We start from the raw sequence: 26,175 nt of genomic DNA on the forward strand, positions 1-26,175 counted from the left end.
GGACTCATCAAGAAAAAGAGGGAGAGGACTCAAATCAATAAAATTAGAAATGAAAAAGGAGAAGTTACAACAGACACTGCAGAAATACAAAGCATCATAAGAGACTACTACAAGCAACTCTATGCCAATAAAATGGACAACCTGGAAGAAATGGACAAATTCTTAGAAAGGTATAACCTTCCAAGACTGAACCAGGAAGAAATAGAAAATATCAACAGACCAATCACAAGTAATGAAATTGAAACTGTGATTAAAAATCTTCCAACAAACAAAAGTCCAGGACCAGATGGATTCACAGGTGAATTATATCAAACATTAAGGGAAGAGCTAACACCCATCCTTCTCAACTCTTCCAAAAAATTGCTGAGGAAGGAACACTCCCAAACTCACTCTATGAGGCCACCATCACCCTGATACCAAAACCAGACAAACATACTACAAAAAAAGAGAATTACAGACCAATATCACTGATGAATACAGATGCAAAAATCCTCAACAAAATACTAGCAAACTGACTCCAACAATACATTAAAATGATCATACACACCATGACCAAGTTAGATTTATCCCAGGGATGCAAGGATTCTTCAATATTCACAAATCAATCATGTGATACACCATGCTTATTTTTGTTTTTATTTCCATTACTCTAGGACGTGGGTCAAAAAAGATCAGCAGACTTAAACTTAAAAGCTTTTGCACAGCAAAAGAAACTATAAACAAGACCCAAAGACAACCCTCAGAATGGGAGGAAATATTTGCAAACTAATCAATGGACAAAGGATCAATTTCCAAAATATATAAACAGCTCATGCAGCTCAATATCAAAAAAACAAACAACCCAATCACAAAATGAGCAGAAGACCTAAATAGTCATTTCTCCAAAGAAGACATATAGATGGCCAAGAGGCACATGAAAAGCTGCTCAACATCACTAATTATTAGAGAAATGCAAATCAAAACTACAGTGAGGTATCACCTCACACTGGTTAGAATGGGCATCATCAGAAAATCTACAAACAACAAATGCCACAGAGGGTGTGGAGAAAAGGGAACCCTCTTGCACTGCTGGTGGGAATGTAAATCGATACAGCCACTATGGAGAACAATATGGAGTTTCCTTAAAAACACTAAAAATAGAATTACCATATGACCCAGCAATCCCAATCCTGGGCATATACCCAGAGAAAACCATAATTCAAAAACACACATGTGGGCTTCCCTGGTGGCATGGTGGTTGAGAATCTGCCTGCCGGAGCAGGGGACACAAGTTCAAGCCCTGGTCTGGGAGGATCCCACATGCCGCGGAGCAACTAAGCCCATGTGCTACAGCTGCTGAGCCTGTGCTCTAGAGCCTGCGAACCACAAGTACTGAAGCCCACGCGCCTAGAGCCCATGCTCCACAACGACAGGCCACCGCAATGAGAAGCCCACTCACTGCAACTAGAGAAGGCCCGCTCGCAGCAGCAAAGACCCAACAAAGCAAATAAATAAATAAATAAATAAATAAATAAATAGCAGTTCCTATTTAATAATAATAAAAAAAAAAAAGACACATGCACCCCAATGTTCATTGCAACACTACTTACAATAGCCAGGTCATGGAAGCAACCTAAATGCCCATCGACAGAAGAGTGGTTAAAGAAGATGTGGTACATATATACAATGCAAGATTATTCAGCCATAAAAAGGAACAAAATTGGGTCATTTGTAGAGACGTGGATGGACCTAGAGACTGTCATACAGGGTGAAGTAAGGTCAGAAAGAGAAAAACAAATATCGTATACTAACGCATATATGTGGAATCTAGAAAAATGGTACAGATGAACGGGTTTGCAGGGCAGAAATTGAGATAAAGATGTAGAGAACAAACGTATGGACACCAAGGGGGGAAAGCAGGGGATGGGGGGTGTGATGAACTGGGAGATTGGGATTGATATATATACACTAATATGTATAAAATAGTTAACTAATAAGAACCTGCTGTATAGCACAGGGAACTCCACTTCGCTGTACAGCAGAAACACAACATTGTAAAACAACTATACCCCAATTAAAAGAAAAAAAAGAAAATACAAGGAAAGACAAAAAAAATTATTTAGAGAGGTAACTGAGACCTAGGATGAAGGTAGTTTACTCTAGAAAGGGATTCATATTTATTTTTTCATGATTTTATCGTATTATCAATAGTGGACCACCTTAATATGAGTGCAAAAATGGGTATTACTTGGACAATCCAAAGATTCAAACTCTGAATCTAATTCTGTGCAATAGCATGTCTGTTTCAACTGGTGTCCTGGCTTATTGTGAATGTCTTCTGCTGGATGTCTCATCTAGGTGTGGGTTTGGTATTTGATTTATGCCTCCTCACCACTGAAGGCCATTAAAAAACCCAGACATTTTCCTGAATAGGCTAATGCCCTCAGGGCAAAAGCACATTCTTTGCTCCTGTATCTCAGTGAATTTCCATTTTCCCTTCAGATTTGGCCTGATATTTTGTTCCTAACTTATCAGGTCTTTAATGCTTTTAAAGTAATTTTTAGTGAATTAATTCCACTTTATTTTCAGCAGACGAGATAGTGTCTATAACCAAGCCTACCATTACTGAGATAATCTCTTGGAACTTTTCATGATAATGAAATCGTCTACTTGTTTGTGTCATCAACTAGGTATAAGCTGCATGAAGGCAAGAACACTGTCTTACTGTTTTCTGCATTTACAGCACTGAGCACAGGACCTGCTTCCCAACAGGTAATTTTAGTATTAATAAAAGTAGCTCCTTGTGTACTTTTAGGATCCTATTTCAATCCTTTACTCTCACCTCAATGTCAGACTTCTAAAAAATCTGAGTAAGCATCACAGGATGCCTCTCTTCTTCTACTGTCTCCTTTACCTCCTTCCCATTCATCTTTATTTCCTTCCTAGAATAGACTTTCCCAGGTCTACGGACTGAACTGTGTTCTTCCAAAATTCATATATTGAAGCCCTAGCCCCCAGTGTTACTGCCATTTGGAGATAGGGTCTTTAGGAGGTAATTAGGGTTAAATAAGGCCATAAGGATGTGGCCCTAATCCAGTAGGTGGCATCATAAGAAGAGGAAGAGACAGATCTCCCTCCCTCTCTCCCTGTGCACATGTCCTGAGGAAAGGCCAGGTGAGCACACAGTGAGGTAGCCGTGGCCTACAAGCCAAAAGAAGAGGTCTCAGAATGCCAACACCTTGATCTTGGACTTACCAGCCTCCAGAACTGTGATTAAGATAAATAAATTTCTGTTGTTCAACCATAAATAAATAACATGCCAAATTTTGAAATATAAAAGCCCATAATTTTTTTTTTTAACTGACCAGACTTCATACATAAAAATATACTGGTAATTAAGTACAAAGGTCATTTGCTACTCATTTCTATAGGTAAGTGAGAAGGTATTTCCAAAACTGATTATCAATATATGCTATGAATTTGAGGTCAAAAATAAAACCACTGTTATAGATTCACAGCTAGTGCAAAGATGTCTTCTGCAAAATCCCGTCACTTTACGTGCAAGAAACTGACAATAGAGGATAGAAGTCTTTTTTTTTTAAGACTGAAAAAACTGATAGTAAATACATCCTCACTGCTTTAACTATTACTTGTCAGTATGATGTATAGGAGAAGAGAAGCACAAATGCTATTTAGATAACCAAGTGAAGCTTTTAAAAACACAGATGCCTAGACCCCAACCTGAGAAACACTTATTTCTCAATAGGGAGAGATGAAGTGGAAGTTGTGTATTTTTTCTAAAGCTCCACAGGTGAGTCCACTGCACTATCCTGGTTGAAAATCACTGATTTAAGAAACAACAACAACAACAAAAACCCTATGTCATACATAACCTTTTAAATATTTATAATTTTTATGAATTAGTAAAAAGCATTATGAGTTGTAAATTTTACATGTCAGATATTCAAGAATCTTTGAAAACTTTTCTGCATGTTAAAAGGCCATAATTAGAAAGGGAAAGATTTGGTATAAATTTTTGCAGAAATAAAAATTAGAAAATATATCAATGATGTCATTCAATATCACGCTAAATAAAAAAATGAACCCAAAGTTAAACAGTTTTGTTTGCAATTATGAGAAATATATACATATAAAATTAAAAGTCATGTCTTCTGTTTTCCAGACCTGATAAATAATTTACAAGACCAACATCGGATAATACTCAATGGTTTTCAAAATAAAGATAAAAGATAAATCATGGGAAAAAACTGCAAATTTTAGAAAACAGTGCTTCAGTTTGAAATCCATTTCACTGATTCATTTTATATAAGGAAATCATGATCTAATAAAAGAGAAGTAAAAAGTCAATCTGACATGTTTTCCTTCATAATAAACATGTGGTTTTAAAGTTGATCATCAAAACTATTACCTGCTATTTACTACAACTATTCCTATAATCAGAACAGTGTATGAGCTATGCAGACAATTTTATAAGTGTTAAAAATGTATTTTAGAGCTTCCCTGGTGGCGCAGTGGTTGGGAATCTGCTTGCCAATGCAGAGGACACGGGTTCGAGCCCTGGTGTGGGAGGATCCCACATGCCGCGGAGCAACTAAGCCCGTGAGCCACAACTACTGAGCCTGCGCGTCTGGAGCCTGTGCTCCGCGGCGGGAGCGGCCGCGACATTGAGAGGCCCGCGCACCGCGATGAAGAGTGGCCCCCGCTCGCCACAAATAGAGAAAGCCCTCTCACAGAAACGAAGACCCAACACAGCCAAAAATAAATAACTAAATAAATAGATTTATAAAGGGAAAAAAAATGTATTTTAATTTGTGTTAGTGGTCTTCTAATATTTACTGGATACTTACCTATCTGGATAAAGAGAGTACATCTACGCACAATTTAACTTTTCATGAAGATATTTAATAGTAATTCCCTCAGGAGCTACTGCTATCTTTAAGGCATTCTGCCTCTACACTAAAAGGCCCCTTTCATGGAGTTCCTCTTTCTTTCTCTGTGCTTTACTGTTGAATGATTCACTTTTGCATCCTCTGCTTTAATGTAGCTTACACATCCTTCTTATTCATCCATAATCTTACTTTTTCACTTTACCCTTAGATAGAATTAATGATGATAAGGAAACAAGTTAATACACTAAACATACTTTGGGTACAGCATTTTCAAAGAATTCAAATTTCAGTTTTACTTTTGTTTGGTTGGGGATTTTGCTGCCTTCAGAACTATAATGTAATGAAAAGTTGTGTTTCTGGAATCCTACCTGCTGGGGTAAGTAAGGTAATATTGTGCATCTAATAGCAAATATTTTAAACTAAAAGAAAAAATTCATGCTCATAACAAAAATTTCAACAAGTTCAATCAATACCTCTCCAGATATCCCAATGGCTTCTTCTGCAGCTCCATACTGACCAATATGCCCATTCTGTAGTCGTTCCAAAAGCTCCAATAAAGCAAAATTTTTTTTCAATCCCCAGACACCTGAATCTCCTAGAATATAAAAATAAAAACTAAATCTAACAAAATGGAATATTATTTATTTTACCTCAAATCTCAATAGTAATTTCTATGTCTCATAGTTCAATCATTAATAATGTCTAAATTTTAAAAATTCAAAATTTCTCCATTTTCTGTTAATGCTATAACAGTTGTCTTAATATTCTCTTTAAAATACAGAATTCCTTAGCATTCTAAGTGGAAACATATTTTAAAGTTCTATTATTTTTCTATAATTTAACTTTATAAATCCTATTTTGTCACTGACTTTTACTACATATACTAAAACAAGTGCTTTAAATATTTTTAACAGCAACCTACAGCAAGAAATACATTTCACATTGCAACCCAGGATAACACACACACACACACACACACACACACACACACACACACCTGAAACAAAAGATTTACACACCAATATTCACCCTCACAGTTTGCGACACACTCTGATGGTTTTTGTTCTATTTCTTTTTAAAAAATCCTATTCACAACCAATTAAATTGATTTTATGACTACAAATAAGCTATGACTCATGTCTGAAAACCACTGTATGAAAGATACACTTAACCAAAAATAAGTCCGTCTCTTAAGTAAACTGAAACTATAACAGCTAAAGATAGTATTTTCCGCACCCCTCATCTAACCTAGAACCTAACAGCAGTCAATGAACATATAAACTCTTTCTCACACAAATACACAGAGCTTCACACTAAGGCATGACAATAGTCCCTTTTAGGTAGGTAAGAATCTAGGCACATTTGAATAAGGACCAATGCTTCTTTTCCCCAGAACTGACCATAAAAGGCCAGGTAAGCATTCATATGTGCACGCACGTGTGCCCACACAATATGGGCATGTGCATACACACATGCACACGTGCAAACACACACACAAACTCTTCCTAAGCCTATAAATAAGAGCCAGATCCTTCAGCAATTAGAAGGAATATCTGTCTGTTATGATGAGCTTCTATACAACAAATACCATGTGACACAAAGCTGCCACCTAATACAAAAAAGCAAATAAATAAAAGGATGATGGGGTCATTGGCTACATGGCTCCCCTTCCTCTTGGCCTCTCTTTTCTAAGGGAGGAAGGGAGGGAAGAAAAAAAGGAAGGAAGAAAGGAAGATGAAGGGAAGGGAAGGGAAGGGCAGGGCCTCAGCCTTGCCACCCCACAGGGCTTTCTCAACTGTTTTAATTTTTCACACATATTCTACCTCAAGCTGAGTTCTATCCACTTTATTCATAAAAGATTAAGAAGTATACTGAGTCCTTTATTTAAAAGTATTATCTTGACGATATCCAAATACTGTCATTATATAGTAAACACATACACGTAAACTCCTAGCAGTATCTAGGCAGTATCTATCTACTGCCTAGTATATCACTTAATACTCCTGTAACTGTCAAAATAACTCTAAAATCTCAATGGCTTAAAGCAACAAAGATTTGCTTTTTGCTCACGCAGCAGCTCAAGGGCTGGTGAAGCCAAGAGAGGCTCTGTTCCCTACAATCAGGGGACACAGGCCACTGCGGCTCCAACCACCTGGACCACCTCACTATAGCAGGGAGAAGGATTTACTGCAAACCATCATAAATCCATTCTTAACAGCTTCTACCTGGAAGTTAACACTTCACTTCTACTCATAATTTCACTGGTTAAAGGGAAATCACACAGCTCTTCCTACCTAATCATAAGAGGGCAGGGAAGTGTAATTTTACCATGCGAACGGAAGAGAAGAACCATAAGTAATGCTGACCAGTATTAATAACCATGACAAACAACTACTGATACTATTCTTTTTTTTTTTTTGGCAAAATAATACCTTTATTACCTATGATTGGCAGATATTTTATAAATAAAATATATTTATTCTCTCCATGTTTGAAAAGAATTTCAAAACAACAAAATGATTTTATACACCATACAATTCAGGGTAGGGTTGGGCTCAGGGGACCACTTCACTGTTCACAGGGTGGACAGAAACCTCTGTCTCCAAACATTTTTGGAGCTAGTTTGACTTTCAGCTCTGAGTCCTGGTCCCAGTCTTGAAACCACAAAAGGTGGTTTCAAGGGCCTGGTGTGAGGGGAGGGTGAGGGCCTCTCCCAATCCAGCATTTCCCTGTGCTCACTGTGGGTTTCCACTCAATAGACCAGGGGCTGCCTTACAGCAGCAGCAGCTGTAAATCTGACGGAAGAACATTCTTCTAGTAGCTTCCAGATTCTAAAGACAGGGCCCAGTAGGACCCTCGATGGGCCCCAGCAGATCCCAGGATGCCAGGAGCTATAAGAGCCTGATTAATGAGATGGCCCAGCTAATGGTCCCAACTCCTGGAAAGCACGGTCAGGTTGTTTTACTAGGACAGTCCTTCATTTGAACAGATGTACCCGTGGAATCACACTGGCATTGGGCAGATAGATTCCATTTTGTTCAGGCCAGAACCCCAAGTCCCAAACCCAGTGTTCAACAGACACAAAGCGGACACCAATCTTGAAGCTGAAGAACACATGGTTGACCTCAAAGCGGACACTGTTTCTACCTTGCCGGATGGAAACACGCATAGGAGAGAAATTATGCAGCATGGTCTGGTTGGCATCTAGAAGTTGGACAGTTAGCTCATATACACAGGCCCTGCCTTGTTGGTCTGTCCACCCGGCAGAGACACAAATCTCAACCTTTCCACTATACAGGAGTTCTGGCCACAGACCCTCCTCCTCCAGGTCCAACATTTCCTTCTTGTGACACCACCTTGTAGGCAGACAGGAAGGAGGCCCGGGAAGCGGCCCCAGGCCTGACCTCCAAGTTATCCTCCTCTCCCCAGCCGTCTCCACTGCTCTGCATCGTCCAGTCCCGGAAGCCTTCTAGGCCCTTGGGGTTCCGGAGCAGGTTGCGTCCTATCGGTCCTCGCTCGCAGAAGCAGCCCAGGATGCAGGGCCTGAGGTCGTCAGCGGGGGGCAGGTAGGTGTGGAGGACAGGTGACAGGGCAGCACGGTCTCGGGCCAGGATGCTCAGCCTCACGTCCTGGCAGTCCACCAGGTCACGCCAGCACCAGCACACCCGGCGGCAGTGCCCGAGGAGCATGTGTGGGGGCACGTGGCTCAGCACCATCTCGAGGAGCTCCATGGGCAGTTGGCCCAGACCCAGCGCCTCCTCGGGTTCGGGGTCCGGAGCGGAGACTCTGGCGGGCAGGCCCCTGGAGGCTGAGGTGCACGTGCGTGGTCTCCTCGCCAGGCCCGGCTGCCACTGTGGGCATCTCAGCCATTGCTCCTCCCTGGTGGGCCATCACCTTGCCTCACGTGCTCCCTTCTCCACCTCCGCCCTTTTTATTCCCCCGCCCCTCCCTTCCTAATACCCAGCCCCAGACCCCTGCCCCCCGCCCCAGCCCCATCCTCCCTCTGACTCTGATACTATTCTTGAACTAGAGAAGAATTCTAATTCTGATTCTCTCATATTAACAATAGTTTGGGGGATTGGGGCATGGTGGGGGGGAGATTGGGAGTTTGGGATTAGCAGATGCAAACTATTATATACAGAATGGATAAACAAGGTGCTACTATATAGCACAGGGAACTATATTCAATATCCAGTAATAAACCATAATGGAAAAAAAAACAGTAATTTGCTTCTTTAGAAGCAAAAAATGATTTTTTTTCTTCTTTATACTTTTTAATAGATTTTTCAAATTTTCTGCAATGTATATATACATTATTTCTAGAATACATTTAAAAATAGATTAAAAAACAATGACAGCAAACTATAGCAAAGGTCATTAGCACATATTCCGTAGGCTGGAATCACGGCAAAAATCTTACCTACAAGCTATAGTAATTACCTATAATAATTACAACCTATACCTGAGGCAGAGTTGTTGGTTTGCTTGTTTTTTCTAATGTTGATATGACAGCAATCATGTCTGATTTCAACCTAGGATACGACTAACCATTACCTGTCATAAATTCCTAGTTTATCACAGTGAGGATGATAACAACCCACATTGTGGATTTATGTAGAGAAGACAGTGCCCTTCAAAGTGGTGGAAGGGTCCATCCTCTGTGTGCAAAATATTACTACTTTTATATAGTTTTATATAAAGAAGATGGTATGATATATATAAATTACAGAATAAAAGGCCAAATAAAAGAATGTCAAAATAGACATCTCCCCCCTCCACTTTATTATTTCTTGGCTAACAGTAAGTTAATGCTAACACTTTCCTATATTAGTTTTCTGGCAAATGGGCATACTACTTACTTAAATCAAGGACTACCAAAACCTTAAGAAACCCATTCTTTCCTTACAAGAAAATATTTTACAACCATGCTTCTTAGCATCTTAAAGCTTTTCAGTCTAAACATCTGGGTACTCTTGCTTCCTTTTTTTGCTGGTTAAATTATTTAAATGTGTTCCACTTGACATATAGTATGAATACATTAAAACAGTCTTAAAACAATTAGTGCTACTGACCTGAAAAAAACTGACAACCTTAAACTATTACTTTTGGAGAAATTCAATTATTAAAAAGAATAAACATAGAATTTATGGTTGTAAAGTAACTGTTCAAATGTTAATAAATGTTATTTCCAAATCCGGTATCCCACAGTAATTAATTCATTTTGAAAAATATAAAGTGAAGTTTTAAAAGTATGTAGGGGGACTTCCCTGGTGGTGCAGTGGCTAAGAATCCGCCTGCCAATGCAGGGAACATGGGTTCGTTCCCTGGTCCAGGAAGATCCCACATGCCACGGAGCAACTAAGCCCATGTGCCACAACTACTGAGCCTGTGCTCCACAGCTAACGAGACAGAACCACCGAGCCCACGTGCCCCAACTACTGAAGCCCACGCACTTAGAGCCTGTGCTCCACGAGAAGCCCACGCACAAGGAAGAGTAGACCCCTGCTCACCTCAACTAGAGAAAGTCCACGCACAGCAACGAAGACCCAACGTAGCCAAAAATAAATAAATAAATTTATTTTAAAAATAAATAAATAAAATAAATAAAAGTATGCAGGAAACTGAAAAAAATCCACCAGACCTTTAAATTCATTTTAACAGAAAACAAGTAGTTAGTAGTTATCACTAGCTACAAACACTTCTGCCTCAGATATCAGTAAATAACAACATGCTGAAACTCAAATTACTTACCTGTATTTTCATTATTGGCCTATTCATGTCTAAGGTAAACCCTGTTTTACAGGCAAATGAAAAAGGTTAGTATGTTTTTCTCAGGTGTCTTAAAACTATTGATCTATAAGTACTGAATATAAAAATTTCACAAGATGAAATAAAATTAGTACCTAAGAGTGGGCTAGTTTATAGCTTCAAGACTACTGGCTTTAATAGAAACTGAAACCTCCTTGGAATTTTATAATTTTTCTTTTTTTTTTTGGCTGCACCACAGCATGCTCCCCAACTAGGGATCAAACCCGTGGCCCCTGCAGTAGAAGCCCAGAGTCCTAACCACTGGACCGCCAGGGAATTCCCAGAATTTTATGATTTTTAAAATCAAGTAGAAAAAAATTGTTTTCTATGATATTTGTATTACGTGAACAATTTTATATATATTTTTTCCTACCTAGGTCTGTTACTTGTCGATCAAAAGGGCAACGGATTGCTCTTCCATGAAGAGGCAGCCGAGTGAGACAGTCATGACAGACTGTGTGGCCACAAAGCAGAAGGCGAGGAACTTTGTCTCCTTGCAAAGAAAAGACATCTTCACAAACTCCACACTCCAGCACCTAATATTTGGAAAGGACACATGTGCTCTTTAAATGACTTTAAAAGCATAAATATTTCAGGCTAAAAAGAAAAACCTGATCTAATTTAATGAATCAATCTTGTTAAGTTACTTTATTCCTCCATGAAAAAAACGGTCTAGGTATAAAATCTTAAATCACCTTTTATCCTTTCATCTGACAGATCTTACCACAATTATATCATAGTGAAATCTCCTTGAAAGGGTAAGTGTTAGGGATCAAGATAACATTGTAAACAAACATCTTTAGCTTTTGAAAATTGTGACATGATTCATTACATCTGAATCCGTAACCATATATAACTCTACCGAAGTTGGGTTCTTAAACAATTTCTCCGCAATTACCTAACCCTCAAAAAACCATCATTAATTTGGACAAAAATAATTTGAAATATGTGCTAGGATGACAACTTACCTTGTAAATTATAAAGAACTTGTTAAGAAAAGACTATAAGTAATTTTCAAGTGTCTTATACTATTCATTTACATTATACAATGTAAAGATAAGAATGCAATTAGACTTAAATTTCAATTCCTTGTTCTCAATTAATAAATATGCCCCTGGGTTAGAAAACAGAAAATATTTTCTTTATCTAGTTCCAATTACAAGTACATGACTTGCTCAAGGCCACATAGTCAGTCAAAAGAAAGGTGACAAATCAACTATACTTAAATTAAAAAAAAAAAAAAAATCAACTATACTTCAACTAAAAAGAGAGAAAGAAAGGTGACAAGAAGCGGCATATTCTGATTCCCCGGTCCATCAGTTTGTTTTATAATTAGTCAACAAACTATATTTATATCAATGAAGGTACTTTTATTTCTTAATATACCTGAAGTGTTTCACAATTTAATTAATTTTTTAAAAATACCCACACTGAACTGTTTGATTGTACCCCGAACTCGGTGCCCACCATCCATGACCTACTACAATCTGGCCCCCGTCCTATTGCTTCTCTTCCCTTCCAAACTCTATTCTCAAACTATATCAAACAATTTGTAGTTCCCAGCACGTAACAAACTGTTTTTGCCTCTTTCTTTATGCTAATGCTGAAGAAACAGCTAAATAGACATTTTCCTAGTGGATTCTTTTTTTACATTAATAAACCAACAAATTCGTAAATGAACACACTATCCTTTGGGCCCCCATGTACCATGGATAAGTGTCGATCTTAACATCCAAAACACCTTAATACTTTTATTGGCGTTACAGCCTGTCTTTCCCTGTTAGACCAAAAAGCCCTCAGGAACAGGGTATTCCAAAGACCAAGCACCTACATGCTTATATTAATGAAGTCCAACAAAATAAAATTTTTAAAACAGCCAACCACCATCCCCCAACAAATGCATAATACAAGGTAAAAAACAGAAAACCCAGAGTGGAAGTCAGACTTAATTCATTAAAATTTTAATCTTAACTCCACAATTAAACTGGAGTCAGTGCTTGAAATGTAAACATCTTTCACTGTAAATAAACTGATAATTCATAGCTGGCTTGCATCTCCGTACGGTTCAAAAGAAGCTGAAGTGTAACACATAGTTCACAGAAAAGGAAAAGAAAACAGCTCATTAATTATATGAAAAGGTGTCCAATCTCACCCAAAACATTTTGAAGTCAGTTGAAGCTATCCCAATATACTTTTTTTCAGATTAGATTTTTAAAAGTTGATAACACTTTGTGCTAGTGAAAGTGTGGGAGAATAAATAAACTGCTGGTTGCTGTGAAATGTTTATTGACTGATATAGCCTCTATGGAAGGCAATTTGGCAATACCTATCAAAAGTTTGAATAGCTTAGTAATTCTACCTCCAGGAATTTATCCTACAAATATCACATGTGTGAAAAGATCTATATGCTATTCCTTAGAGCACCTTTTGCATTAGCAAAAGATTAGAAACAAAGTAAATATATATGGAAAATAAATTATGGCACATTCATATACTGCAAAACTGTGCAATCTGGGGAGGAAAAGTTAGGAAATTTTTTATGTACAAACACAGAATGATTTCATATCAACAAAGCAAAGTGAAAAATGACATAGAATATTTAACTTTTGCATAAAGGAAAGGAAATAAAGAGAGCATATATTTTCATATATATTGTTTTACAAGCATACTATCTTTCTGGCAAGATACACAGGAAACATTATATTCGAATTGTAGTTCTCTTTGAGGAATGGAAACAGCTGGGGAACAGCTACACATAAATCATATATATATATATACACATACACACACACACAATACACACACTTCAAATTATCCTGTATTTTTTAAAAAGGCAGGAAAAAAGTTTCACTTAAATATCCTCACTTTAAAAAAAAGAACAAAAGAAAAAAAATCCTCACTTAAATATCAAATTCAACTAAGTACAGAAAAGATATTCACAACAGAATTAGGTATTATAAATGCAACATTTTAAATAAATGTCCTCACTATAGTGACACCATATTAAACTTATATATGACAATAAACTCCAAAGAACCAAATTAAAATTTTACTTTTTTCATTCATCTTTAACCCCATCATTACACAAGATAAGAGAACTTACTCATGTTGCAACCGTAGGTTTTTTTCCAAAAAGCACTAGTAAAATTCCACTGATTAGTAAACCAAACATAATTCCAAAAACAGTTATTAGACTATTTTGCATCAACTCAGCAAATAAGAGTAAGAAATTTTTTCTTCAGTATTTATTAATAGGAATTGTGGCTAACAGCATAAGAAATTAAGTCCTAGATAGGAAAAAAGCTCTTTATTTTACAAACTTCACAATATGCCAAAGAGGGCTTCAAACTTATTACGTGAAAATCAAATTTTAATACACCAGGCCATATTTTCAAAGGACTAAGAAAGCTCACTAGTCTTTTGTGAATGCAAGGACCAACTTTGGTCTGTTTTTCCTAACGATAAAAACCCTGTCATCATCTACTTGTTCATTAAGCAAGAAGCCATTTTACATATATATATATTACCATTATATACTTCAACTTTTACTTTCCAATGAACACTTCTTGCTTTCATCTGTGAGATTTTTTTTAAATTTATGCCACTGTATTTCTTACAAATTACAGCATGAGGATCTTGCCAAAAAGGACTATCCTACTGCACATCTCAGTCACAATTTACACATAAAAATGAAGATTAACAAAATGAGCCTCTAATTTATCAAACTCTGTGCTATAATAAACTGGAGTTACATCAGGCTTTGGTATATTTTTCAGATTTTAAGGCAAACAGGGTAACAAAAGTAGATACAGCAATAATATCCATTCCAATTACTTCTTAATTGAAGTTAATTCACAAAATAACCTTCAGGTATTCTCTACATAGAAAAAGCACAATTCAATAAATAAAATCTCAACCATACAACAAGTTGAATAATAAGAGGGCTCCTCTGCATCTCAGATATGCTATGTACCTTCAGAATAACTTCATTAATATATAAAGGTCAGATAAATCAACAACCCCCAATACTGATTGATAATACAGTTGTAAGCAGAAATGTATCATTTTTTGTCACATAAAACCAACATTAGGTGAAAAACCATAGGTGTCTATTACTCAAGATCTTAAAAGAACTTCAGATATCTGGTCCAGTGGTTCTGAATCCTAGTTGCACATTAAAATCACTCTGGGACTGCAAAATATATACTGATGTCAACTTACTCAGAAATGGGGGATTAAGTAGTTTCTTTTTTTTTTTTTTAATTTTAAGTCCTCAGTGATTCTAATATGTAGCCAGGAATAAGAATTGCCAATATCTCAGACTACAGATGATCCTGAAGGTTATTCTACAAACCTTTAAGATCAGTTCTCCCTTTCAGATCTATCTACCTATGGAAAAGTGAATTCTACATACTTCATCTGAATTTTTAGTAAACCCACTTTGGAGCATTTACACATGTTAGAATTTCAAACTTCAAGCACAGGGTAATTCATATTCCCCAGCGTTAATGGGGCTGTTGGAGACTTCTCAAAGGTGTTGACAGACCGTACTCCCAAAGAAGGAGGAGGCGGGTCAACCAATAACAGAGGTCTGATTACAGAAGTAGTGCGATAGTTAAAAGCATACTTTACAGCCAGTCAACTCTGGTTCTGCTACACAATGTTAACTGAAACCTGAGTTTCCTCACCTTTAAGACTGTAATCAACACTTACCTCCTAAACAGATATTAACGAGCTAAAATACCTAACTTAGTACCTGGCGATAATAACGGCTCAATTTCCTAAAAATAAGCTAATTAATGCCTGTTGGGCTTAACTAAAAACAGAGGGCCTGGGGAAAGACCAGCCCAGGTCACTCTCCCAGGCCCATTAGCTCCTTTTCACAAACGTCCCCGTTGGCGACTCCAAGCAGAGGACTAGCGTGGCCAGAAGACCAGGTAACCTCAGGCCTGCTGGGATAAAGGTCCGGAGGCGAGAGACAGGCTTGTAAAGCCGAGAGGGGCCAGAGGCCGCGCATCCCGCCCCAAAAAAGCCAGGGCCGCGGTGCAGCCGCCAGATCTCCGGGATAAACAGAAGGGAGGCCGATGGTGGAGAACAGAGCACGCAAGGTCCCTCACCTTCACCACGGCCGTCCCCCGGCTGCCCTGACGACCACTGTCTAGTCCGGCTCCAGGCTTGTTTACAACCAGGGCAGCCATCCTAGAACGAGCGGCGCCGCAGAAACAGCCCTCAAGGCCTTCACCTGATGGGCGGGGTAGAGCCACCTACCCAGAAGCCTCGGCGCTCGCCGGGGGCGCACAGGCGCAGTACCACGCGGGGCGCTGCTGGGACGGTCTCTTCGCGTATCCTCCCGCCAGCCGCTAGGTGTTTGGGTTCGCAGGCCTGTGCGTGGGTACTTTGTTATTTTTTATTGTTATTATTGAGGAGTCTGAAATTGATGGAAGGAGTAAAATTAAGAGGAAAAAGAAGGGATAAAACAAAAGTAAAGTTTTGGGGTGAAATTCCCGCTCCAGGAACAACCTCTTCTCCCCAACTGCAAAACGGACGGGGCGAGAGGGGACTACATGTCCCTGCATGCCCTGCGGCTTTTGAACTACAAGTCCCAGCATGCCACATCTATATCATTTAATCTGCAATGTAGGTATTTGGGAGGCCGTGAATTGTCACCGAGGAGTGGTTTCTTGAAGTCGCGGTGTGTGATTGTGACTGGAAAATAGAGAAGTATTTTATGTATAGGTCTCTAAGAGGCAAGAGATGGCTTTGGTAAAAAAGCGGTTGGGTTCGTAAAGGACGTGGTAAGAAGAGAATTTAAGGCACCACCGGCAGAGAGAAACTGTTGGGAGTGTGTTTGATGCCCTGTCTTCCCGAACGTGCGCTTTTCTGTCTTCTTCCGAGCTGATTGACCCTCTTCAGCCTCCGTAGGCAGTGGGTCCAAAGTGCCGGTCAAAATGGAAGTGAATCCCCCCAAACAGGAGCACCTGCTGGCCCTGAAAGGTAAACTTTTGCGAACCCGACTCCCTTTAATCTGTTTTCTCCCTTTCTCTCACTAGTTCTCGAAGCCTTTGACACATAGACCTGGCCTCTGGGATATAGGCCTCGTCCTTCTTAAACACTGTCAATGCAGGCCCTCCTGCTTGGTTCCTTGGCGCCGAGCGAAAGGAAACTATTTCTCCTCTTTGCTTTTTAGGTTTGAGAGCCCCCGTTAGAATGGAATAGATACCTGGTAAATTACTTACTCTGTTACATGCTGCTGCAGTCACCAGACAGATTTTAGCCGCAGATGCTGACGTCCCCACCCTACCCGGGGAGAGCCTTGTGAACCGTGATGATTAACAGCGGGTATCTAAAGTGGTTTTTCCTTCTGTCTCTTGTCTCTTCATGCGGCAATGACAAAGTTACCAGGCTTCAGCTTCATCTGTGAAATTAGTCTAGTATTGTGCCAAGGATTTAGAAATACATAGTACTACAACATATAATTTAGGTTTGTTAAAACTCACTGTTTACGTCAAAGTATTGTGTATAGGGGGAAATTCATGTCAGTTTGCATACACAGCAAACAATTTTGAGAAAGTTTGATGATTTCATTGGATCATTATTTAGGGGAAATGAGCAGGGCATTCTTTTTCTGGAATTCCTGTTGTTTTGTGAAACCTTTTATTTGAAACGCTTTCAGCTTTATTTCATCTGTTTTCTACTACCACAAATGCACTTATTTCTTGGATGCCCTACTCTGTGGTTACCAGTATCTTCTTGGACTGAGCTGAAAAGATGCTCGATAGACATGTGAACTCAAGTGAATTGCACTTACCTAACTTGTGGGATCCATTTTGAGGGACCCTTATCCCCTTAGTTATGTTGTAAGCATCACACCTTCCAGAAGCTCACCAGTTTCATTTGTAGCATAAAATCATATACTGATAGTTGGGGTTATCAGAACTGTCTCTGACTGTAGAACTAAGAAACTAAAATATTAACTAATGTAATAGCAATAGAACCTGTGAGCTTAGCCTGGACTGAAATGGCTTATTCCTGAAGAAAGAAGAGAAATTGTCATGTTCTTTATCTCAGACTCATATGTAGTATGTGAAATATATATTACTTAACTCTCAGAAGTTAAACTTTTTCAAGATCGCACATCTAGTAAGTGATTGAGGTAATGTTTCAACACAAGGCCTTCATCTTTCCAAGACTCCATGTTGCCTCCTAATGCAGGAAAGAGCATTTTCAGATATCATTCCATTAGTAGTTTGATGGGAATTTAGAGCAGTTCTGTTAGCTGATAGGTATCATTTTATACAAATTGGAAGCTATTAAATACAGTTAAATTCCAGTGATGTGGAGGCTAAGTGCCGTAGTCCTTTTCGGCTGCTACAGTAGTCTTTCCCAGGTATTTTCTATTTTCCAAAACAGAAGGTTCCTGGAGAAGAGTATTTTAGCAACCTAAGAGGACAAGTGCTTTGAAATTCAGTGTTAGTTTCAGCTTTCTTAAAGCTCTTTGGCCCCATTCTTCCCCACTGTTCTAGTTATCCAAGAATTTTCACAAGTTTTAATTTTACCTATGTTGGATGCCAAATATATCAATTTGTATTGTCATATAAGTTTACTTTCATGTGTATGTAAAATATTAAGGAGCTCTCACAACATCAGTGTCCCTGGAATACAGCACTGAGTAAGTTCAGACAACAATGAAAGAATTCTCAGTGGCATGTCTTAAAATGTGAAAATGTAAGGAAAAGGGAAGAAAAAAATAAAAGCATTATTCTTGAAAGAATATGCTATCTATATTTAGATCCATATTAAAATTATGGACGTTAAGGATCACAGTCCTTTATGAATTTGAGTTGCCAAATCTGTCAGTCAGTGGACGTTAACAGTAAGGAAAAGAATTATTATGAGATTGGTTACTTCTTTTGACTTTTCAGAGTCAGTGGTTAAATGAGTATTGTGACATCATGCCAAGGAGACCCCACTCACAGTCATCCCGGCAATGGGAGAACCCCCGTCAAGTAGTTCTCTAATGATTTTTGGAAGAAGGGATTTGACCTCTTGTTTTTTTCTCTGGTAGCTAGGATTTGAAAGAGCCTGCATTATGGCTCAGGCAACTTTGGGCCCGATTAGGAAACCCAACTTGCAGATCCTGGTAGGCTCCATTCTTGAGCCTGTGTACTGTATGCTGGAACTTATTATCGATGACTTAATTTGGGGCAACTTGAAGACATCTGTGTTCTAAGAGGAAAAAAAGTAAGGCTCCAGTCTTCTTGTTCATCCTCCAAATTGGAATTCAGGAGCCGTGCTACTAAGGTTTTGACACTGCTTAAGTGCCTCATTTATACAAATGAGACTTTGTCAGGAAACTAGTTTCTAGCATGGTTAAAATGCAAAGTTAAACCATTTTCGTGTTTTCAGTATTTACTACTGAGAATGAAATAAAAAATCATTAAGTATTCTGTCTATATATTTGTTTGGTAGAATTCATGTAATTTTAAAGTATAAAATGATCCATTTTCTTCAAAATAGATTAAAAATTACAGTGATTTTCATTGTCCTCAATTCACATGTCTCAAATTTTTTAGTATTATTACATTTTTGTTCATTATCTTCATTTGAATCTAGTATTTTAAAAATCACTAATTTCCCTTTTGTTTCTGCTATAGTCTTAAGATTATTATTACCTAACATATTAATATCAGTACTTCCAAATCCATTATATCTCTTCAGTTAAACATGTTGACTACTAGCAGTTTTAGGCTGAAAGGATATGACAGGGCATCTAATCCAGATCCCTTATTTTGGTAAGAGAAAGTATTTCCAGTTTTGTGGATTACATTCACATTTACCAATAGCACTTTGGTAAAATATCATATTGGAATTGGTTTTGTTTTTTTCTTTTTTCCCTGCCTATCTGTATATAGGCTATCCCTACCATATCTTATTCTTTGCAATACTTCCACTTTAGGTCCTGTTTCCCTCTGATTTGGAAAGAGAGAGAGTCTTGTAATTATAAATTGCATTCTAGCTCTGAGGAGCTCAGCTAAGAAATATTCTCTTCATTAAGAGTAACTGGATTACTGCAGAATGACTACAGAAGTAATATTACATTATCGACCATATGAGAGTGAAACCACACAACTGCCAAAAATTGCAGAGAAAGCAATTCAAGACTTTCCTACACGTCCACTATCAAGATTTATTCCTTGGTTTCTGCCTGATGGGTCCAGACTTCCACTCAAACCTAAAAGATTACCACCTGTGATTTCTGAAGAGGCAACTGAAGATGTGAGACAGTACTTAACCATCTCAGAACATGATATTAAATTGCAGAGTTATGATTGCACAGTAGATCTACTGGAGTTTCAACCTAATTTGAAAAAAAAGAAGCACTTAATCCAATCACACACACTGAATGAACAGACTAATTCTGCAAGTCTGGATAAACAATCAGAAAAAGGAAAACGGCACAAGAAGAGGTCTTGGAGTGTTTCACTTCCCAGCAGTAATTGTACTGAAAATATTTTTCCTTTGTCTGAAAAATTGCAAGATAGTTTAAAGGCACTAAATTTGCACTCATTTTATAGAGCAAGATGGACAATAGAGCACACTATTTGTAACAACCAAACTCTGGAAGATATTTGGGCAAAACTCAATCGAATTATCAGGTGCAATGAACTTCCATCTTGTAATGCTACAATTCAGAGACATTTAGGCCAGATATGGGTGTTCTGTGATGTTATGTACTGTGAATATGTGGGAAATCTTCTTAAAGGAAGATTAGCTCTTACTGGGAAGATTAACTTATTTGTGCATAAATATGGTGTTATTTTTAGTATGTAATGAATTCCACTAATTGTCAAAAAGAAAAATATTCTGAATGAACTGAGTAGGAACTGAAACAGATGAATAAATTTTTAATTGTGTGGTAATATATGTACAGTTTGTATCCCAGAAATAAATACCAGGTGAATTCCTAGGCTTGTCACTTAAGTCAGGAACTTGCTGCGTTTTACTTTGAGCAGCCTTCTTTTAAATGAATTGTGATAAATTATTATTTTTACTGAATTTAAAGGTAAAATGTTCTATTCCTTTTGTTCTGTTACTTTTCCAATGGTTGAATTAGATATTCCTATGAATTACAGTGACTAGTTTGGATTTTGGTAAATCCCCAAAATCTAATTTTATAGTATTTTTTCTTTACTCACCTAAAGTGTAATGATTTTTTTTTTTTTTAAAGTAGAGGGAAGGATTTTTAATTAATTAATTTATTTATTTTTGGCTGTGTTGGGTCTTCGTTTCGTGCGAGGGCTTTCTCTAGTTGTGGCAAGCGGGGGCCACTCTTCATCGCTGTGCGCGGGCCTCTCAGTATCGTGGCCTCTCTTGTTGCGGAGCACAGGCTCCAGACGCGCAGGCTCAGTAGTTGTGGCTCACGGGCCTAGTTGCTCCGCGGCATGTGGGATCTTCCCAGACCAGGGCTCGAACCCGTGTCCCCTGCATTGGCAGGCAGATTCTCAACCACTGCGCCACCAGGGAAGCCCCCAAGTGTAGTGATTTTTTTAAAAATGAAACTAAAACCAGTTCTGTTGGGAATGGTATTCAAGTGCCGTGAATGTGGTATTCAAATTGAGAGACCAGCCCAGATTCTGCCGATATTTCCAAAGGTATGTAATAGACAATAGTTGATGTGTTGTTCTGAAACAAAAGTGTAAAATGTATAATTTGTCTAAGACCATGATATCTTTAAGGCAATAAGCTCTTTTGAAGTGAGGTATCAAATATGGGTAAGAGATCAAGTTATTCTTTATTTAATACAGATAATTCAATCTTAATGACTGTTATTGCTGATTACTAATGCTCTGGTTCTTGGAGTCATGGGTTTCCCATAGCAAAATGTTGTAAATTGGGTTTACACATCATTTTATAAAAATATTCAAAGTGATTATATAATAAAAGTTTTATTAAAAAGTATATTTATTTAACAAATTTGAATGCGTACCATGAGCTAGGTACTAGAGTAAAGTAGGGAAGGAGACACACATGGCTCCTGCCCTCACAGAGCTAACATAGAGTCACTATTCTTAAGTAGTTAAACTATATCCCTGAAAAAAAACCTGTAAGACTGTACTCATTAGGAAGGCAGAAACACATTTGCCTTGTAGCACAGTGCCTGGCATGGTAGGGGCTCAATAATACATGGTAAATGTGCCTCTGGGGGAGTTTCTCATAGCCTGAGCTGGCTGAGGTTCCTTAAAACATAAGGAGTCTACCAATTTTTAACTAAAGAGGTTATCTTTTCTAATTAGGTTTCACACTATCCAAACACTCTTTTGTTTTTAACTTTTAATACCTTTTTTATTGTCTCAAATGAGACAGCTCTGTAGAAAATAATCATCATGTGCATGAATGCTTCCAAAAGTCTTTAAATGAAAAATCACCAGGTGTAGAGGGAGTTTCCAAGGTAACTTCATCAGTAATTACTTCCTCTTTCGTTCATTAGTCATCTTACTTTTCAATCAAGAGTGCTGGAGAAAAGTCAAGAAGTTATTCATTATTACCAGCGAGCTTTGCAAATAAGAGTTGGCTAATCTTATTAGGCAATCATAAATGGTGGATTTGGGGTTTTTTTGTTCAGGTCTTATTTAGCATTAGGTTGCTAATCAAGGGTTAAAAGTTAGGCAATCATAAGACAGGGTCACTTATATAGACCACAGCATTTCTTTTATGATACATTTTTATTATTTTGCAATGATTATACACAGAACTGAAAATATTCTTATGAATATTTTCTTATGGGCTTCTTATGAGCAGTTTTTAAATTCAAGAATCACACATTAAAAAGAGCTTCTTTGTCTTCATATGTGGCAGATTTAAATTTCTCTAATTTACTCTGTATAAATTGCTTTCTACCCCTCTGAGAAACAATGAAAAGGTGAATCAGAACTGGGAAAATGAAGATTGAGTTTTACTGCAACTAGTGCTGTGATCTTAAAGGAAGAAGCGATTCACTTATCTACCTAGACAATGCTTAGGTAGTAATTAAGGGCTAAGAATTTAGAATCCGCTGCCATGTCTTTGAAGGCTTCTTAGAGTATTGAGAACCTTAGGACTGATGATTCTAGCACTAGCTAATAGTAGGGCTCACCAGTATTTCTGGGTTCCACTGCTAAGTCACAGACATGAATAAATTGGGGAAACAAAGACATATGCAGGAAGGTGAATCTGAGGGCATTTGGTAAAATGCCGAAGCATTTACTCTAGGAAAGTGGCAACAGTGCCATAATTTTATTTTTCCCTGACGAGCTATCCACTTTCAAATAAATGTTAACTCAAATTCTAAGAAAAAAGATGTGGAGGGCATCACATGAATTTAACTAAATTATTTGCCAACTTAGCAAATAATTTAAAGACCATTTTTTGAAAATTTCTAAGATGAGTTCCTGCATAATGGTTCACTTTGATTTAATCTGCTCAAAACGCCCCAGATTATTCCAAGGCTCACAAACTTGAATGCCTTCAGGAACTAGAAAAGTAAGACTATAGAATGTGGTAAGGACTCTGAAAGTGAAGAAGATTCGACATAATTTTTTTAATGTTCTGGCCAAGCAAAATGTATATGTAAGTTGAACTGGCCTAATTCATTAGTTTATAACCTCAAGCCTATCTTTTTTTTAATTTACTGAAGACTTTAAAAAGTTTTTTTTATAAGATTTTAGATGAAACCTGAATTTCATAAGTAAATCAAATGTCTGTATTTTGTGAGTTCCACTGAGAGTGTTTCTACAGATGGCACTAACTATGCGTTGTGTGTAGTGAATATTTGTCACTCGTCTAAAAATCACATATTCTTTTTTGCCTCTTTAATTTTTGACCAAGAACCTGCTTTAACATTCAAGACTGGATACATAATTACCATTTAATAACCAGTGCTTTATTGTAGTTTCTCTGCCAGTTTTTTTTAAAACCCTGTTTTTTGTTGATATTTGCTCTTTTCCAACATTGTATTTAATTTTTGAGTTTCATTAATTCATTATAAGACAGGAAATACTAAGGTTTAAATCTATACTTGATATGGACATACTTTGGATCATCCTTCAAGGAATGAGATAGTTTTTTGTTTGTTTTTTTTTAACATCTTTATTGGAGTATAATTGCTTTACAATGGTGTGTTAGTTTCTGCTTTATAACAAAGTGAATCAGCTATACATATACATATATCCCCATATCTCCTCCCTCTTGCGTCTCCATATTTTTTTTTTAGATTCCATATATATGTGTTAGCATACAGTATTTGTTTTTCTCTTTCTGACTTACTTCACTCTGTATGACAGACTCTAGGTCCACCCACCTCACTACAAATAACTCAATTTCGTTTCTTTTTATGGCTGAGTAATATTCCATTGTATATATGTGCCACATCTTCTTTAAAGGAATGAGATAGTTTTATGTTACAAACTTGGCTTTCTCAGTTTGTGTTTAAAAATCTGCAGTATGACAAATTGTGCTTTGTAGTAATTTTCTTTGCCTCCACAGGATGATAGTATTTCTTACCAACTGCTATCCCCTCTTGCTGATTTTTTACCCTCTTTTGAAAATAGGAAGAAAACTGGTACTTTAAATACCAGCTTGGGATGTTTTTCCTTTTAATGGAGGGTTGTTCTTTACCCACCCTCTACTATCTCATCCCCTAGAAAACCATAGCATCAGTAAAAACTAAGCTTTAAAGGACTTTTGTACATAATGGAAGTTTGAGCATATAATAAGCAAGTAAGCTGGCTACACGTCTAGGTGAATTCAAGAACACTTTTTTTTTGATCACTCCAAATTTATGTTTATTTTAACTTGTTTACTTTTTACTCTTAACTGAGTATAACTTTCTTTTTTAAAAAATTTTTATTGGGGTATATAGTTGATGTACAGCGTTGTGAAGAACACTTTTTAAAAAGTGTTTCAGGATTCCCTTGAGAGTGTATTTCCTCTTTATTTGTTAAGATTTGGTCTCACCTGAAATGAAAAAAAAAAAAAGAGAGAGAGAAAGAGAGCACCAATTGGTGTTAAAATTGAGTTTAGAGTCTTGAAAGATTGTGAAAAAAACTGTTTCCTGTATGTCATTTTCAGAACACCTTTTTATCCCCTGCAGATTGTGCTTAATTTTAATATTTTCCTGGTTAAAAGTAAGAGTGAAAGAGGTTTGAAACGCTTCCCCATTCACTCCCCCACCCACATCATTGATGTGTAGCTGGTTAATGTCCTGTTTGAAATAGAGTCGGACTTTGAGTTCCCATGGGATGTTTCTAATAAAGCATGACATTCCAGGTTTATGACCCTGGGCTTATAATTAATAATAGGGAAAATTATTTTTGAGCAGAGTGAAGTCTGCGGTCATCTATTTAATATAACATTATTTAATGGCCTCAGTTCTTGAAACTTTACATCATCAAAAATACCACTTACTTGAAGATTTTGGTGAGGTGTTAATACTATGTGCCAGACTATGTGCCAGAACCTGTGTCAAGCACCGAGCCCACAAAACTTAACATGATACATAAGAGCCTAAACTTCAAGGAGTTTGGATAGAAGTGCTATAAACTTATAAGTGAATAAACATAATTCATGATAAATACAAGGTGCTATGAGAGAAACAGGGTGACCTGTTACTTCTTTTCTGAGAAAGATGACATTTAAGATAAGACCAAAATGAGAAAGGCACTAAATTTGATATGAATGATATAGCTAGTTAATTAGTAGTTAGGTGGTACATTTTTACATACGTTAACGAATACCACATATTGTGCACTGACCATTTAGATCAATAGTCTTTAAAGATTTGAGTTTTGAGTTGAATGAACATCTTAATAGACTATAAAGAAACAGTCTTCTGGGATTCATTTTCTGAAATGTTTTATGAGTTTGTATGATTTTTACTTCTATATTTTTGTCTTTATTTTGATTTGGTCAAATGTCAATCTTAACGAAAAATTGAAAAAGGTTTTTTAATTAGAATGTCCTGTCCCCGCTAGACTAGGTTTAATTTTCACTTTTTCTAGTTTTCTCTTACTTAATTTTTGTCCAACTATTTGATACATATGCAGCTTGATATTTGAAATGAATTTGTAAACTAAATTTCATTTTTCTCAGATAGTGAACCAGTTGTCCTAGCACCTTATAATGTTGATTTGTTTTTGCTGCATCCTAATAATTTTTAAAAATTATCTAACATATCAGTATGGTCTTGTATTAATAAGCCAATTAGTTGATTATGGACTTAAATGTTTTACTACATGTTATGTCCAGTTTTTTTTTTTTTTTTAATTTATTTAATTTATTTATTTTTGGCTGCATTGGGTCTTTGTTGCTGCGCTCAGGCTTTCTCTAGTTGTGGCGAGCGGGGGCTACTCTTTGTTGTGGTGCACAGGCTTCTCATTGCGGTGGCTTCTCTGTTGCGGAGCATGGGCTCTAGGCATGTGGACTTCACTGGTTGTGGCACGTG

At 37.4% G+C, this 26,175-nt stretch overlaps 4 protein-coding genes across 8 annotated transcripts in view; 2 read left to right on the forward strand and 2 right to left on the reverse strand.

Annotated features, from left to right (window-relative positions):
- The window catches only part of TRIM23 (tripartite motif containing 23), a 39,107-nt gene extending 23,168 nt beyond the window's left edge, over positions 1 to 15,939 (reverse strand). The window contains exons 1-3 of the mRNA XM_059916477.1: positions 15,815 to 15,939; positions 11,071 to 11,233; positions 5,363 to 5,484 (exon numbers count right to left, since the gene is read on the reverse strand). Coding sequence (XP_059772460.1) covers positions 5,363 to 5,484; positions 11,071 to 11,233; positions 15,815 to 15,895 — 366 coding nt within the window. The 5' untranslated portion in view covers positions 15,896 to 15,939. The remainder of the gene's footprint in view (positions 1 to 5,362; positions 5,485 to 11,070; positions 11,234 to 15,814) is intronic.
- Positions 7,424 to 8,947, reverse strand: LOC132362050 (F-box only protein 27-like). The gene is given in 3 exon segments (XM_059916020.1): positions 7,424 to 8,244; positions 8,246 to 8,768; positions 8,850 to 8,947. Coding segments are annotated over 3 exon segments (999 nt in total). The 3' UTR covers positions 7,424 to 7,866.
- An 84-nt stretch (positions 15,940 to 16,023) lies between the features above and the next one.
- The window catches only part of TRAPPC13 (trafficking protein particle complex subunit 13), a 35,458-nt gene continuing 25,306 nt past the window's right edge, over positions 16,024 to 26,175 (forward strand). For 2 of the 5 annotated variants that reach the window (XM_059916481.1, XM_059916479.1), the window contains exon 1: positions 16,024 to 16,691. In XM_059916481.1, coding sequence (XP_059772464.1) covers positions 16,646 to 16,691 — 46 coding nt within the window. In that variant the 5' untranslated portion in view covers positions 16,024 to 16,645. Of the gene's footprint in view, positions 16,692 to 20,948; positions 21,350 to 26,175 lie in introns of those variants that run through there. The other 3 variants (XM_059916480.1, XM_059916482.1, XM_059916483.1) reach the window with 2 other exon arrangements.
- Positions 19,688 to 20,797, forward strand: SHLD3 (shieldin complex subunit 3). Its single transcript, XM_059919325.1, has one exon. It carries the CDS (start codon positions 19,773 to 19,775, stop codon positions 20,526 to 20,528), a length of 756 nt encoding a protein of 251 aa, XP_059775308.1. The 5' UTR covers positions 19,688 to 19,772; the 3' UTR covers positions 20,529 to 20,797.

The sequence above is a fragment of the Balaenoptera ricei genome, chromosome 3 (genome assembly GCF_028023285.1).
Source record: "Balaenoptera ricei isolate mBalRic1 chromosome 3, mBalRic1.hap2, whole genome shotgun sequence".
Classification (NCBI taxonomy): domain Eukaryota; kingdom Metazoa; phylum Chordata; class Mammalia; order Artiodactyla; family Balaenopteridae; genus Balaenoptera; species Balaenoptera ricei.